This window comes from Panicum hallii, chromosome 7 (genome assembly GCF_002211085.1).
Source record: "Panicum hallii strain FIL2 chromosome 7, PHallii_v3.1, whole genome shotgun sequence".
Taxonomy (NCBI): domain Eukaryota; kingdom Viridiplantae; phylum Streptophyta; class Magnoliopsida; order Poales; family Poaceae; genus Panicum; species Panicum hallii.
In genome coordinates this window covers 43,233,390-43,249,778 of record NC_038048.1, presented here as the reverse complement: position 1 = coordinate 43,249,778, position 16,389 = coordinate 43,233,390, and the positions used below count along the sequence as shown (strand labels likewise).

Genomic DNA, 16,389 nt, shown 5'->3' with positions numbered 1-16,389 from the left:
TTATTAGATTTGGGACGGGAGTAGACAAGTATGGCAGACGGGCAGCGGTTCAGGCATCAGCGTCGGCTAACGCGTTCTGCGCATGAAGACTGACAAGAAAGATGAAAGCAGGCAACCGAACCACACAGGTCATAGCAACAAACGGTATATGGAACTTGCACCTAACAGGCGGTATAGAGATTAAGATGAGCAAGCGCTTAAAACTCCATCCCAGACTCCAAATGGATGCAGTAGTAACATTGAGGTCTGTCAGAGCATAACTACTAAAGCAAGACAAAAATAGGTGCAGCCACATTAGTTTGGTGAGGTACATAAACGGCAGACGGCATAGAAAACTTCAGTAGCATCTGATCATAATCTAGCCTGCATAGACAACAAATGCATTGGTGAGATATGTGTAGAGGATTTCTTCGTAATGCAAGCAGAAAGGAACATCACTAGTAACGCATATGTTATTCTTCTATCATAAGTAGTTTCTCATGGAACATAAGCAATATGTGAGAATTCTATCAAAACATTGTTGCCAAAAAAAGTAAGGGCTGCAAATAATTCAATGATTCATATACCATACAAGCAGGGCAATGGTTCGAGAAAAATCAAATAATCAGGCCACAGAAATGAATCAGTGATGAAAATAAAGCATGGTGAATTCGTGTACATATATATGTCCGCAGGAATATAGAAGCACACACATCATTTCATTCCACTGTTCATCATAAACAGATGCATACAGATAAACTTCCAAAAAGGCCGATTATTACAGAGAGTTGAACTAGAATGACCATTTGAACTTCCCAAAGTCACACGCCAAGATTCAGAGTACAATTTATTGAAAATAGAATGCATCACCCAACAGCATACCGAGAAGACTAAACGGGCGCGTCCAAATAAAATACCCTAGCTTATGACGAGGAAGTTTAGATTAAGCTTGGGCTTGATTTGCAGTCTCCAAAGCAAGGAACAATCAGCCTTTGTCTCCCGGCAGGCTTGGAAGGGGACGAGTAGTGACTCAGGGCCATTCAGCAATCAGCACTGTGCAGATGCAGAAGAAGATCACGAACGCCAACGAATCGCAACCACCATCCTCACGCTCGCGGTTGCGGCACAGGCTGCAACGGCCGCAGCGACAATAGGCAGCCAACGACCGCGATCTGGGAGGAGACGGAGGCGGGAGCTCATTCGCGCGGAAGCGAGACGATAGCAATCCGTGCGCTCTTCAGAGTCCGCTCGCGGCTGGTGGAGCAGATCAGGCCGGAGGGCGGCGCGGACGCCGGCGCCGGACGGCTGGGGATGGAGATGCTCCGAAACAGGGGGCTATCTGCAAATAGTCGGATTTTTTACAAATAGGACCCCAGTTTGGATTGCGATCCATAATCGCGATCCGAATTAGGGTCTTATATGTAAAATTCAGGGGTCTAATTATAAATAAATGGGTCCAAATGAGGGGGGGTTTTGCAATATTTTGGTACTTCCTCACGCGCGCCGGCCGGCGAGGTCGCGCTGCGCCGGCGATCGCAGCCAGCAGCGCCACCAGCCTTCCCACGCGAGCCTCCGTAGATTCACGCTTCAATATGCGTCTATGGCCCCCCACGCACCCGTACCAACGGCCCCCAGCTGCTCCCGCAGCGGTGGCACCGCGTCACGCTGTGGCTCGCCGGAGAACCGCCGGATTCCGGCCGTCTCCGCCTGCCATATCCTAGAGTCCTGGACAGTTGGTTCCTCTGCGTCTTCCAATCCCGTACCCAACCGGTGAGAGTCGCAGCCGTACAGTCGTCGCTAGCCTCCGTCCTGTTGGCCGGCGGCGGCGATGGCGCCGCCGTGAGCAGCTGGGGTGACACTATTAATACGGTCGGACACGGAGGTTAAAGTGGCCGCTTGCCAGTTTCGGCAATCGACGTTGGTGGATTCATGGATAGAGGAGGACTTTCAGTCTGGAATTTTCTGGCCAATCTGAGATGATATCCATGTTATCATGCCATTTTCGTCTGACTCTAGCGAACAGCCATTGCAATTTGCATTTGCAATCCCGGGCTTCGAATTGGTGGCTGCAGCGTCCGGTTCGCTTGAGCCTTCACGGGATTATTTTGCGCAACACATGGTTCAAGCCCTGGTGGCCGGCATCACAATTCACAACTGCATGCCGCGCCACTTTTGCACAATTTGCATTCGCTTCCTTCACTGTAGACTGCACTTACAGTCCTGCAATTCCCAGGATGTTTGTTCACGATGACGCATGCTGCTTCTCCATAGGTAATTTACCACTTGTTTCATATTTGTGTTTCTCAAACCGATCAGAATGCATTTACGTTTAGGCTGCACCATTGATTCTGCATTTACGGTTACACTGAACAGGACTTTCAGGCTTTGACAGATTCTGAATTGGACTCTGGCTTTGAAGCGACTAAAGCCTAAGGGCATGACGTCTATCCTTAGACCGAGATCAGAACACGACAATCCAACACTGCAGGAGATCACAACAAGTTGGAACGCAAGCTGCACCCACCTCTCTTAATTTTCTGTAAACAACAACGAAACACGAGCTCATGGTACATAGCGACGGGAATGACAAGTACTTCGACTTGCTTCATTCAGACATGCGCAAACATGCAAGTAATCCTGCATGCAGGCATGAGCATGATGCTTCCATTCTAGCTCCATGCAGGCCGCGGGCAGCAACCAGAGCGGGTTTGCGAAGGTCTCTCCAGCTGAGAGCTGTGCTGCCATGATCTAGGCTCAAAATTTTTCACAGTTTTACAACGGAATATGAAGTAGGTTTGAGAGCCCCTTGCATCTACCAGCACGTATCACCGGTACATCACACAGAACAGCGGACTCGGTTGCTGCAGAATCGAGTTGTGGAAGCCTTTGAGCTGAAACACATTAGTACATTACTAGCTTTAAGCTCCAGAAAGATGTGCAAGAAACATCACCAAACCGTCCAGTGGGCAAGAATGATTTTGACAAACAGAAGTCGAATATCGCCGTGAGAAGATTTGGTATAAGAGTAGAGAAGCACAGCAGACGGGCAACGCTTCAGGGATCAGCGTGTTCTGCGCTGTCACAATTGTTGCACACAGTATTGACCAGAAAAATGAAAGCAGGCAACAGGACCACTCAAATCAAGGGAATAAAAAGGTATATGGAACTTCCACCTGACAGGTGGTATAGAGATTAAGATGAGCAAGTGCTTAAAACTCCATTCCAGACTCCAAATGGATGCAGTAGTAACATTGGGGTCTCTCACAGCATAACTACTAAACCAAGACAAAAATAGGCGCTGCCACATTGTTTGGTGAGGTACATAAACAGCAGACGGAACAGAACACTCCTGTAGCACCTGATGATAATCTCCTTAGATGTCTAGCCTGCATAGAGAACAAATGAATTAGTTGATATGTGCGTAGAGGATTACTTCATAACACAAGAAGAAAAGGAACATCACTAGTAACGATCTGTCAGTCAACTATCAAATGTAGTCTGTCATGGAACATAGGCAATATGTGACAATTCTATCAAAATATTGTTGCCAAAAAAAAGTAAGGCCTGGAAATAATTCAACGATTCATATGCCATACAAGCAGGTCAACGATTTGGAGAAGAATCAATCAGGACACAGAAATGAATAACAGTGATGAAAAAACATGGTGAATTCGTGTATATATATGTCCCCACGAACATAGAAGCCGTGAAACACATCATTTCATTACACTGTTCATCATAACAGATGCGTACAGATAAACTTCCCAAAAGACAGGTTACAGATAATTGAACTAGAATGAACATTTGAACTTCTCAAAAGTCACAAGCCAAGATTCAAAGTACAAATTATTGAACCAACAGCATACCGAGATAGACAATTATGCATCACTACAAGAACCAATGTGTCCACTCTAAAGTTTCCAACTTTGATAATCCCAAAGTAATACTACAGAATAAGCAGACATTTTGGCTTTCGTGCGGCTTACTGAAACAAGTCCTAGAGCCAAAGTACACAATAACACTAGCATTGGTTTCATGTAAGTTCTAGTGATCGCGCCAAACAATGAATGTAAGAAGAGCTGACGTATTTTACCTTTACGCGGAGGGGATTTCGACCTCCCCATCGTCGATCTCCTGCTGCAGATCCTTGGGGTCCTTGCCGTCGACGGTGCAGCCGACGCTGACGCAGGTCCCGAGGATCTCCTTGACGGTCCCGGCCAACTCCTTGGCCATGGACCTGGGCCTCATGGTCCTGGCGATCTCGATGACGTCGTCAAGGCTAATGTTGCCGCTGTGCTTGATGTTCTTGACCTTCTTCCTGTCCCTCTCGGGCTCCTTTAGGGCCTTGATGACGAGCGCCGCGGCGGAGGGCACGACGGAGACCTTGGCCTGGCGATTCTGAACGGTGAGTTTCACGGTGACGCGGAGGCCCTTCCAGTCCTTGGCGGTCTCCTTGGCGATGTCCTCACCGATCTTCTTCGGGGAGAGTCCGAGCGGGCCGATCTTGGGGGCCAGCGACGACGCCGCGCCGACCTCGCCGCCCGTCACGCGGACGAACACCTCCACCACCTGAGAGGGGTCCAACTTGGGCGGCATGGCTGCTGCTTGCTGGGGTGCGGGCGGCGGCGGGTGCGGGTAGGGTTTGTGAGCCTGAGGAATGGCGGCGGCTTAGGGTTTCGACGCGGCAGCGTTATATAGCTGCTCAGTTTCGCTTCGCGGTGGCGTGTGATGGTTTTGGGCCTTTCGGGCACTTCGGAGGCCCAGCTGTGGGATCTTTTTTGCTTTAAGCATTGGGCCCTGGAGTTGATTATGGCCTAGCACTGATTGGGCTGTATCTTTTCGATCGAACTGGTGCTCCACTGCTGCGGCCCGCGTGAACAAGTCCAGGGGCGACTGTGCGAGCAACGATTGGGCCACGAGAAGTTTGGATCCGAGAGGAGAGAACGACAGTGCACCGTGTCAACAACAAAAAGGACATCCAAACCCTTTCAAAGTCTCATCAAATAAAAATGGCACATCCACATCAAGGAGATCGAATGGTTGAAACGTGTGCCGACCTGAGACCTCCCCAAGTGAAATCTCACACGACCGGATCACCGTCTCGACACGTCGGTCGTGGCCGGCGCAGACCACGCTCCTTGACGCCCCGCGTGCTCCGCGCGGTGGCCAAAGCGGGCTGCGTCCAAAATTCAAGCGCCGCCGGGTCATTTTCCTCGCTGTGTGCGATTCAAAGCGTAGACGAAAGACTACGTTCACGACCGGCGAAGGTGACAAGTCGTGTCGTGCATGGCCGGGTGCTTATCTTATCCTCGTTCCGGAGGCTCGGCCACCACGCATCGTGCTGGAGGAGGTATCAACATCTAGTACCTGTACTCGCGCCTCCAACAGCGCGTGGAAAGGGGCTCGAAGCGTCCCGACTCCCGAGTTGAGTCGTGCCCGTGACGTCGTGCATCGCCGTGGCACGGCACGGCCTGCGCAAGTGGTTTGTCGAACAAGTGCGCCGGAACAGAAAGAAATTCCAGCGGAGGAATCACGTCGCGCGAAATGCCGTCGGGCGTTGGGAAAGCATGGCATAAAGCGTACGGATATGGAGAGTATATTTTTTTCCTCTCCTGCAGACCTCATGTCCTCATCCATTTTTCCCTTTTCCTGGGGGTAATGAGCCGTGTCTCAACGTACTGTACAATGCGGGTCATCGTTTTTCTCTAGCCGATGTGCAAACTGCACGGCTCCACAACCACAGACCACAGCACCTCATTCCCTTTGTCTTCTAAAGTTGCGCCCGCAATCCATGCGTACAGTTGTTCAGCAATTCTGGTACTAGATTTTTGGCGATTCGGTCCGTGAACCACCAGATTCGGGAACACCTACGGCACCAGTGTGATTGGTTTTTACGATCGTATCGGCCCGTGACCGCGGCCGGACAGCGAGATTCCCTCATCGCAATAGCCAGTTGTGCCTTTCTACCCTCCGAGTTAAGCCAGCCACTCGCCGACCCACCCACCCAGACCCAGCCGGGTGGCCGGGGCGCACCTCGTACAAGCCGCATCTGGTTCCGCTCTCGGCTCTCTCACCACTCGAGCCCATCACCCTAGGTAAATTTTTTACAATTTAGTCCTTTTTTAGAAATTTTTTTACATCTGGATCCTGGAAGAAAAGATTCTCAAAACTAGACCCTAGACACAGCGCCAAATATCACGGCGCCGTAGGTCAAGGTTACGGCGCCTTGTTTTTGGCTCCGTGTAATTACACGTGGGATGCTAACATGGCCAAAAGTTATAGCGTCGTGCCATGAACCTACGGCGCCATGGTCCGTGGTGTCGTGCCCCCGGACTTCACCCCCGTGGCCGTGCCCCTCCTCCCCCCACCCCGTGACCGCTCCTCTGTTGGAAAGAACAGAGGGAGCTTCTCGGTGCCCTCTCTCTCTTCCTCACCTCCCCCCTCCTAGATCCCGCGATTTGGGGCCAAATCCGGCCAGGTAAAGCCCGGATCCACGTGTAGGAACAAGGTGAGAGCAATAGTGCTCAAGGAATCCAGGTGCCAATGTGCTTCTGCGGTTCCTTATGCAAGTTCATGGAGTCTAAGGTTTTGGGTGATGACTTTGGCATGAGGTTTTCATGTGCGAGAACTACGAGTACGACCCGTCGAAGCATCACGGCAAGGATAGAACTGAGGTATTACATGAAACACTCCTCCGCAAGCTCATGGAGTCCAAGGTTTTGGGTGATGACTTCGGCATGAGGTTTTCATGTGCGAGAACTACGAGTACAACCCGTCGAAGCATCACGGCAAGGATAGAACTGAGGTATTACATGAAACACTCCTCCGCAAGCTCATGGAGTCCAAGGTTTTGGGTGATGACTTCGGCATGAGGTTTTCATGTGCGAGAACTACAAGTACGACCTGCCGAAGCATCACGGCAAGGATAGACCTAAGGTATTACATGAACACTTCGGTTCATACTTATGGATTTGGCACTGACTTCTAACTTGGGGTGGGACAAAGACTCCACCACCTCTATGTGATTTCGTGCAGTGGTTGGACACCGAGCAGTCGCAGTTTGCTAAGGACCATGTTGAACGCAAAGAAAGGTGAGCTAGGAAAAGGTGGCAGCAAATGTTGTACGAGGAATAGAAAGAGGAGAAGCGCAAGAAAGATCAAGAAGAAATCCGGAGAAGGATGGAGGAAGTGGACCGTCAGGAGATGGAGGAATGGGAAGATAGGGGGAGGAAGCGAGAGAGGGCACACCATGAGAGAGGGCACACCATGCGAAGGAAGCAGAACCTGATGCTATTAGGAAGGGGAAATATCCCCGTGCACTCAGTGAAGCATCACCATGTAATCCCGGAATTTTAGATTCCCTAAGGCATGTTAGGTGTAGTTCCAACACGAGGCTACCGTGTTGCACATGCCACTGCACTTCATTGTTTAAGTTTACCGCTATGGGCAAAGGTCTTATGCGTCATGTACCGTAGTAGTAGAGATGCCATGGGATGCTACTACCTTATCATTACCTAACCAACATTTGTATTTTGTAATGGAAGTCGGGAATTTATGGATCGTAACTGCTTTATTATAGATTTGTCAAAATGATGATAGGTCATAGTACACCTACCTAGCGTCCGTAGCCTTGTCAAATGACTCTGAGCTACTTATAGATTTTTCAGCAAGACGTGACAACACTATGCCTCAGCCTTAATTCACATAGCATTTTCAAAGGACTCTGAGCTACTTATAGACTTTTTAGCAAGACGTGACAACTCTATGCCTCAGGCATAGTTCACATAGCCTTTTTAGACCGATGTGGTTTGTCCATGACAATCCTCAAGACTCAGCTGCCAGGCACGCGGAGGTCACTAATGCATGACCCAGATATTTGGTTGTTTCCTGCGTAGACCATGCCAACTTTATCTATAAATTGGCCTCCTCCCGGCAACACACAACAACACTAGCTGAACAATGGTCGCACCAGGAGGGAGAGGGTGTGGGAGGAGGGAGGGAGGAGCACCGCGTCCAGAACCTACCATCACTTGGCTAGGGACATTTGGGCCCGATGAGTATGAGTCACCTGTGCCCCAATTTCCTCTTAGCCATCGCCATGAGTTTGTTGACGATGAGGAGATAAGGCCTTACGATAACCATAGGGATGTCTAGCCCAAGTGCCACCACAACAAGCTTCACGTCGTGCGGGTGTATGACATGTATGGTGATGTAGGGTGACGGTTCTTCAGGTGTCTGATTGGTGAGGTGAGTATTGTTCCTCCTTTACATCATTCTCCCTATGTATCTAGATATGCTAACCAATGAACCATTTATAGTACTACTATGACAAAGGGAACTACCACTACCCAAGATGGGTGGATCCCAATAATTTCTACCACACATAGGAGTACATCCAGTACTTGAAGTTCAAGATCAAAGATCTGGAGAAGAAGGTGGAGGGCCTTGAAGACGATCTCAAAGCAGCTGTACCACACCCATGGATTACTAGCCTCCTACCAGACCCTCTCTACCCTAATATTTGGTGCAAGTGCCCGTACCATATGAAGAAGAATCAACCGTCTCCGTCTCCACCTTCCGCGGGTGGAGGGGAAGGACCCTCCCAGTGCTCTGGTGGAGATGGAGGCTATGACGGAGCTGGACCATCACAGTACTCTTAGAGCCAGTACTACTAGACAATCCAGTTAGGTTGTACCCCCGGCTATTTCAATTACCTAAGACGTGCTAGGTTTAGAGCGGCGGCATATGTTCACACAATAAGTTGCCATACATGCCACTGTTTAGTTTGTATTAGATTGTTTAATTTAAAGGTTTATGGTTTCACCATGTTGCATGATGTAGCGTAGTCTATGCGTCAAGTAGCGTAAAAACCATAACCTCTCAGTCATGTAATTTGAATGCATTTCCAAGTCGGGGATGGCTAATGTAACTGCTCTTATTTTCATGCACTCTATAAAATACTTCATTATGCATGACGAGAAGGCACCTACAACGCGTAAACACATCATAAATTTCCAACAGCAGAACAACTCAATTGAATGTGAAATATCACATGAAATAATAAAATTACTTGATTAGCACCGTTGAATAACAAAATCTTTGGAAAAAAGTAAACCTTAGATCAACACGAAAAATAAAGTGCAAAGTACAAAGTTTGAAAAGGAACCAATTTTAGAATAATTAAATATTACCTGGACATATTCCAACTTCCTAAAGATTTAGAAAATTTCTAAGACTGGGATATCTACTAACAAGGCTGATTTTGGAGTACAATAAAAAAAATTAAGTAAAAAATTTGACCAACAACTACACCATTGAGTACGTAGATGCTTGAGTACAACAATATGCTATTTGTTTTTTTAATAGATCAGCAAGGTGTTTAAATTTACCTTAAAAATAGGATGTTGGCCACGGGAGTTCTAAAGCCCCGCTCACTCACGGCGGCGAATTCGGCGTCTAGCTCACAATGCATAGATCGCATGCGCTCGTTGACCCTCCTTCGCCGGATTGCGCGGGCTCTGTTCCTGGCCCTTCGTGCCTCACGATCGGCGTCGTTTACGTCGCTGGTGTTGGTTGTGGCCTCATCTTTGGATATCATGTCATCTGCGTCGTTGGGTGCGATGCCATCATCCTCGCCCTCCTCCGTGAAAGGCCCTTGTTTGGTTTTGGTAATTGAGTGACAACTTAGGTGGACTAATAGGTGTTTATGTTGAGATACATAGGAGATTAGTCCACACAAAGACACTAGTATGAGCAACATGTGCCATGGAGGAGAAATGCCTAAGGGTTGATGCTATGCTCATATAGTGTGATCGAGGAGGTCATTGCATATGAGACATAACATGGAGTTATGTGACCAAAATGGAGAAGATCAAGACAAAGCTTGGCTTGATGGACCAGTTGCAATGGAGAAGGGCAAGTCAAGTCTTTGAAGCGAGGGACCGCGAGGCGGTGAAGCTTGGGCAAGATTTGGCGCCGATGGACCGAGGCAACGGTGAAGAGCGAGCAAGGTCAAGATCGATGGACCAAAGAGGTCATGTGATGATATGGAGTGGATCATATCATTCAAGAAAGATCAAGCCAAGTGTTGACTTATGAAGATGATCAAAAGGCTTGATGGAATTTGGTGCTTGTGTGGCATCAACATTTGGGAAAATGAAATGAAATACGCAAGGCAAAGGTATGACTTGTAGGGCATTTCATTTCACCGGTAAAAAGTTGTGTAGAGAAGTGCATGACCGGATTTAGGATAGATGGCCGTACTATCAAGAGGGGCAAACTTGTTTGCATATCGGTCATCTAGTGCCACTTGAGCGATCTAACATTGCGATGTTGCTAGGATCGAGTGGCGGGGTGAGATCAAGTGAAAATCCTTTGAAAATGATTGTGAAATGCTAACACACATGCACATGGTGTTGTTCACGTGGTGGTGTTGGCACATTTGCAAAGGAGAAAGAGTTGGAGTTGATGTTGATCAACTTTGTGAAGCAAGAAAGGTTTTTCGGTTTTCTTCGAAAATTAGGTTGTCTCTTGGAGTGGAATACTGCTTTGATCCATTGTGTTTTGGACCAAGTATTCAGTTGGGTTGTGTAGCCCTCTGAATTAGCTTTCCATAGAATCCAAGATCACCTAATTTGGACATCGGAGCTAAGTGTTATGGCCGTTTTACCGAGGTACATTTCTGCTGGAAATAGACCTGCGGACGGTCCGCCCATGGGGGGCGGACGGTCCGCCGTTATCCTGGATGAGCTCTAACAGAGCCGTTTTTGGCTCTGTTGGTGGTCCAAAATGAACTGCGGACCGTCCGGTCCATGGGGGCGGACGGTCCGCCCTTAAAAGCTGAAACGGGCGCAGAATATTGGTAGTTCTATCTTGAGTGTCCAAAATGAACTGTGGACCGTCCGGTCCTTGGGGGCGGACGGTCCGCCTCCTACTGAAAATTCTGGGACAGAAACACTACGGTTTCTGTGTGTGCTCACTTTTTGATCTGCGGTCACTTCCAGATTTAGTCAGAGACGTTTGCAAATCGGTTGGTTCGAAGTTTTGAACCGCGGACAGTCCACTCCAGGGGTGCAGACAGTCCGCCCGGGGCTCTAACGGTCGACTCTGACATATAATAATTGCAATTCTATCCGTTGGTTTTGAATGGCGGATGGTCCGGTTTCTGTGAGGCGGACGGTCCGCGAAATCTCTGTTTTCACGGGATTTGAGTGTAACGGCTAGTTTAGGGCCTCCCTCTATAAATAGAGGGTGTGGCCGGCCATTTGAGGGGGCTGAGCACCTTGGGGACTTGGTGTCCATGTGTGAGAGTGCTTGAGAGCCCTCTACTCACTCTAACTTGATAGTGATCATCCAATTGAGTGAGAGAGCGATTCTAGTGCGATTGCTTTGAGAGATTGCATCGAGTGGCACTAGGTGATCGTGTTTCAAGCCGGTGTGCTTGTTACTCTTGGAGGTTGCCACCTCCTAGACGGCTTGGTGGGAAGAGGCTCCGTTGAAGCCCGCAAGAAGATTGTGTGGTGCTCCGGAGAAGAGATTGTGAGGGGTATTGTGCTCACCCCGCGGGACCCGCGAAGCCCTTGCTCTTGAGTTTGTATTGTGTATCCTTGTCCTTGAGCATCTAGTGAGCTTAGGTTTGGCTTTGTGCTATTGCCCATTAGAATTGTGTAGGAGCTCCCCTTGTTTGTAAAGTACTAGTGCTTAGACTTGTGTGGCTTGGCATTAGAATTGTTAGGAGAGCTCTTACTAGCTTGGCACTCCATTTGCTTTGTGTAGGATTTTTTTGGAAGTGTCTTAAAGTCATAGTTAGAGGGGTGAAATCTTGGCTAAGCGAATAGTTTCAATTCCGCATAAGTTTCGGTTAGCCGGCGCAATTAGTTTTAGAAAGGACTATTCACCCCCCTCTAGTCCGCCATCTCGATCCTACACTCCACCATCAGCACCTGGCGTGATATGAGCTCATCAGAGCTCGCTTCGACTAGCTCGGTTGACTCCTCTGCTACGGTGGCTAATGGCCTACCCTCCTGAAAAGGCAAGGGCTTAAGGTGTTCCACAAGTTGGTCTTCATCCTCGAGTAGATCGGAGAGTTTCATGCCCTTCCAATGCACGAAACGGCCCTCTGGAGTGGAGGTGATCATCAGACCGTTGTCACCAAGATAACCCGCAGCCCCCCGACGTGCGGTGGCTTTAGGCTTTCCGATTCGGAGTAAATAGTCCAAGTCCTTTTCCAATGCGGAGAGGGAGTCGGAATTGTTGCCTCCTGAGGTTCAGTGGCCGAATTGCGTAGACCAAATCGTGATCGGCTACGCAAGTCCTCAGATTGGAACGAGTCCAACCCGAGCAAGGTTGTTGCAGCGCTGGACGGAGTCGCGTCATAAACAGACTCCTCCTCGGTCCTCGTAGCGGAGCCATGGGTTGACAAGTCGTCGAGATTATCGACGAACTCGTCGAGGTCGCTATGAAAACTTGCCGCGAGAGTTTTTGGCTTCATGTCGATGATGAATCGACGAAAATTGCCCGCACCATCTGCGACGCAAACCTGAAAGGATCTCAATATTCCTAGAGGGGGTGAATAGGCAAATCTGAAACTTAAAACACTTTAGACAATATCAGTAACACAGATATCCGGATACTCCGGATATATGTCCGGATACTTCGGGTTTTGTGTCCGGAGTTTCCGGAAATATGGTCCAGAGATTTCGGGTATGAAACAATGTTTGCACTAACAAGATATTGATGCTGCAATTTAAATCGAGTAAATTTAGTCAAGCTAGTGGTACCTTAGCAGTGTTTCTAAACAGTTGTCTTGCTCTAGTGACTAATATAAATGTAGATCGACTTTAAACCCCAGAAGACTAGTCTCATAAGAAAATATATAATAAAACTAGTAAGAAGCACAAGAAGGAGATAGAATTTGTTTCCCGAAGTTCACTCACAAAGGAGCTACGTCTCCGTTGAGGAAGGATTCAAGAGACGGTGCTCAAGAACTCCTATACTCCTCTTCCAAGGGTGAGACCAACGCTCAAAACCGAGGATACTTACTGTGAGTTCCTCCACGAGGAATGAAGATTACAAACTTCTTGTGGTGCTCACAACTTACTTGAACACTCACACGCGATGCCTAGCCGTCAAGGAGCTTGAAACTCCAAGAGTAATGAACTTGAATCCACCGGCTAAGGGTTTTGTGCTTAAGAGATGGAATGGAAGCTTGCTAGCACGAATCTTTGCTCTTGCAACTATCTCACTTGATTCCCCTAAGAAAATCACTCAAGAATGGAAGAGGGGAAGTGAGAGAGCTCTCCTTTTGCTTGCTGGCTTGTTCTGTTTCGAAAATGAACAAGAGAGAGGTAAATGAAGGGGTATGGGGGGTATTTATACCCCCTCTCACAGAAACTAGCCGTTGGGAGAAGGATACCCGGATACTCCGGGTATATTTCCGGATACTCCGGACATAGGGGTCTGGAGACTCCGGTCCTAGAGAAACTTCAGATGAGTAACAGTTACCCAGAGATTCCGGGCTACTGTCCGGATACTCCGGATCATAATATCCGGATATTCCGGACATTGTACCGGACATTCCGGATAAACATGGATTTTCACAAGAAGGCTATTTTTTAGTGGTAGGTTTGATTCTCATAGCTTTTGTAGGTTCTCTTGAGCACAACTACCACATCAACACCTGTGGATTAAAGTCCCTCTTGACAGTACGGTGTTCCTATACTCAATTTCAAAATAAAATCTAATTCTTCAAGTAAATTTGAAACACCGCTTTTTATTTTCCTTTTTGAGGGGTCATGTTTTTTAATACGCTTTGCTTCATCATTCTTAGACCCTGCACACATGCTCGACAACATGATTAGATATACATGTGCTTTGTCATCTTCCACCAAAATCCACTAAGGGGCCTAGATATCTTTCAAAACCTATAAGCCGAAAACGAACGTCGTGCCCTGAGGGGGCACAACACTGGTGAACTTGAACGCTGCCATCGAGTTCGCCAGTGGATCTTCGATGCGCGCCCCCTATCTGTCGCGCCAGCTGTCAGTGTTTTACCGCCTGCCCACTGAGGGGTATACCCGAGGTGGTAAGTTTTAGGTAGGGTGACGCCGAGATCAAGAACTCGAAGGTGCAAGCAACACAAGGTTTAGACAGGTTCGGGCCGCGATGTGTGTAATACCCTACGTCCTGTTTGGTGGTTTGTATTGCCTTGGGTGTTGATTGATATTTTAAGGGGTCCCTGCCCGCCTTATATATCCGGGAGGACAGGGTTACATGAATCCTAGTTCGACATTGACCTAGGAACCGTACTCGAGTACAACTTGAGTAGCTTCCTTCTGTATCGGCTAGTCCTATTTCACATGCGAGTAGATTATAATATAGATAAGGTATATGATATGTTCTATCCCCTAATTCTATATGAACTACGTTATGTACGCAATCCCGTAGTTCCGGGTCTGACAGGTCGGGGCTGGAAAGCACGGCGCTGTGAGGTTTGACGCCGTGTCTGTACAGCACGGCGCCGTTACCTTTGGCGCCATATACTTACCCCTCTGCCATGCTTGCATCCATATGCAAATTTACGGCGTCAAAAGTGACGGTACCGTCAAGTTTACCCACGGCGCCATGACTTTTGGCGCCTTATCGGAGGTCCAAATCTGCAAATCTTTCCGCCGAGATCCAAATATATATTTGTTTAAGAAAATACTAAATTGCAAGAAATATACTCACCCCGGCGCACCCGGGCACTCGAGGGTGGCGCCATCCCATCCCATGCCACCCGCCGGAGCGCGACGCGTCGAGCGCCTGCGCGACCCAACAGCCAAAGCGGCACGGTGCCATGCCCGCAAGGCCGCAACGGCACGGATGACGCACGCGAGAAGAGGCCTCGCGACGCGGCCGCACCTGCCGGCGCCGTGTGTGGTCTATGGGGGCGTGGCCGGGCGCGCCGCGACGAGGGACGGCTGCAGCCTGCAGCTGCGCCTGCTTCAGTGACTTGTTCCGGTACGGTGCGTAACCAGCGGATAGCATACATGGCATGGGACATGGGAGGACGTTGCCGGAACGGCCGCTGCGGATAGCCCTGGCTGACGTCGCCCGCCGGCAGGAGAACCCGGAGCAGCCGGGCTGCAGCAGACGCTTTCTTTGCCGTTCCGGCATCTCCCTCAACCCATCTAGAATGCTGAATAACCCAGTCAAGATTCAAGGCTGGTCACATTGCACAAATATTCTGAGCTCGCCTGTCAATCAAAAGAAAAAAAAAGGGAAAAGATTTTGATCCGTGGAGTGTCAACGGAAGAGAAGAACAGAGAGGAGGTGCCTGGAAACCGGCAGTCCATTTTTGATCGATATAGGAAATCTGCAGTCCTTGAACTCAGAAGAATGGCAATCATCTCTAGTAGAATAATCAGTCACCTAATCCGTGATTTGGTGTCCACCTGATCCGTGGCGTCCGCCCCCTGGCGCGCACGAGCACGGCACGTGCGGGCTGACGTGGGGCGGGGAAGATGGTTGGTCAGCACAGCATCTCAGGGCGGCATATTCTGATGCGGTGATGCCCCAAGCCAAACTAGCCGGCCCGGGTACAGTCACTAGTACTGCTACCGCCCCCACCAGGTAGGCACTGTCGATGAGATGGAGACGGTGCGAAAAGGGTCTGTGCGCTGGCATTTTAGCACACCTGATCTTCCAGCCCCCAGATTTCACCAACAAAACAAAGGGAACTCCGTTGTCTCACACTGTATCGTAAGAAGATAGCACGGCATCATTAGCTGAAGAAGGTTGATAAGAAAAGGCAGGCATTTTTACCATTGCCGATCGAAATTTCCACCCTCATGTGAAGAGTTGCTGCAGTAACTCCCCCAGCCACCTGGTCAAAACAATCCACCGTCCATTTCCCTATCACGAATTGAATAGCACGATCCGTTAAAATAACCCATTGTTAGACAAACAACGCTGCGTTACGTGTGCCATCCGGACTGCAGGACCGGGAATAGCCGAGTTGGTAATTTTCTACACACACCTGCCATCAGAAAAATGTAACACCGAAAGCGCCATTGCCAGGGGGCAAAAAGTAAACAGACCACGTAACACTAGCACCAGTACTAGCAGGAGCAGCAACACACTGTCATCATATACGTTTACAGTTTGACGTTAACCCCCCGATCGGACGGCCCAGCGTTGATGCAGGCCCCAAGCACAAGGTGCCACCGTGCCAGTCTCCGTCCGGACAGCGACGCCGCTGGCCGTTGGTAGGTACGCCCCCGACGCGCAGGTTGCCGTCCCCATCGCGGTGACCGCCAACGGTCGCCGTCACTGCGGCTCTCGCTCTCCCCCACCGCCGTAACTCCGTTCCGTTTCCTTTTTGTTTATGCAGGAGTATTAGAGTAGCAGTAGCAGCCAGCAGGCCAGGCC

At 49.2% G+C, this 16,389-nt stretch overlaps 1 protein-coding gene across 1 annotated transcript; it reads right to left on the bottom strand.

Moving 5' to 3' along the window:
- Window positions 1–3,092: 3,092 nt before the first annotated feature.
- LOC112901598 (60S ribosomal protein L12-1) lies at window positions 3,093–4,654 on the bottom strand. Its single transcript, XM_025970549.1, has 2 exons — window positions 4,073–4,654; window positions 3,093–3,365 (listed from the first exon to the last, which is right to left on the bottom strand). The coding sequence occupies exon 1, from the start codon at window positions 4,573–4,575 to the stop codon at window positions 4,075–4,077; it is 501 nt and encodes a 166-aa protein (XP_025826334.1). The 5' UTR covers window positions 4,576–4,654; the 3' UTR covers window positions 3,093–3,365; window positions 4,073–4,074.
- Window positions 4,655–16,389: the final 11,735 nt, after the last annotated feature.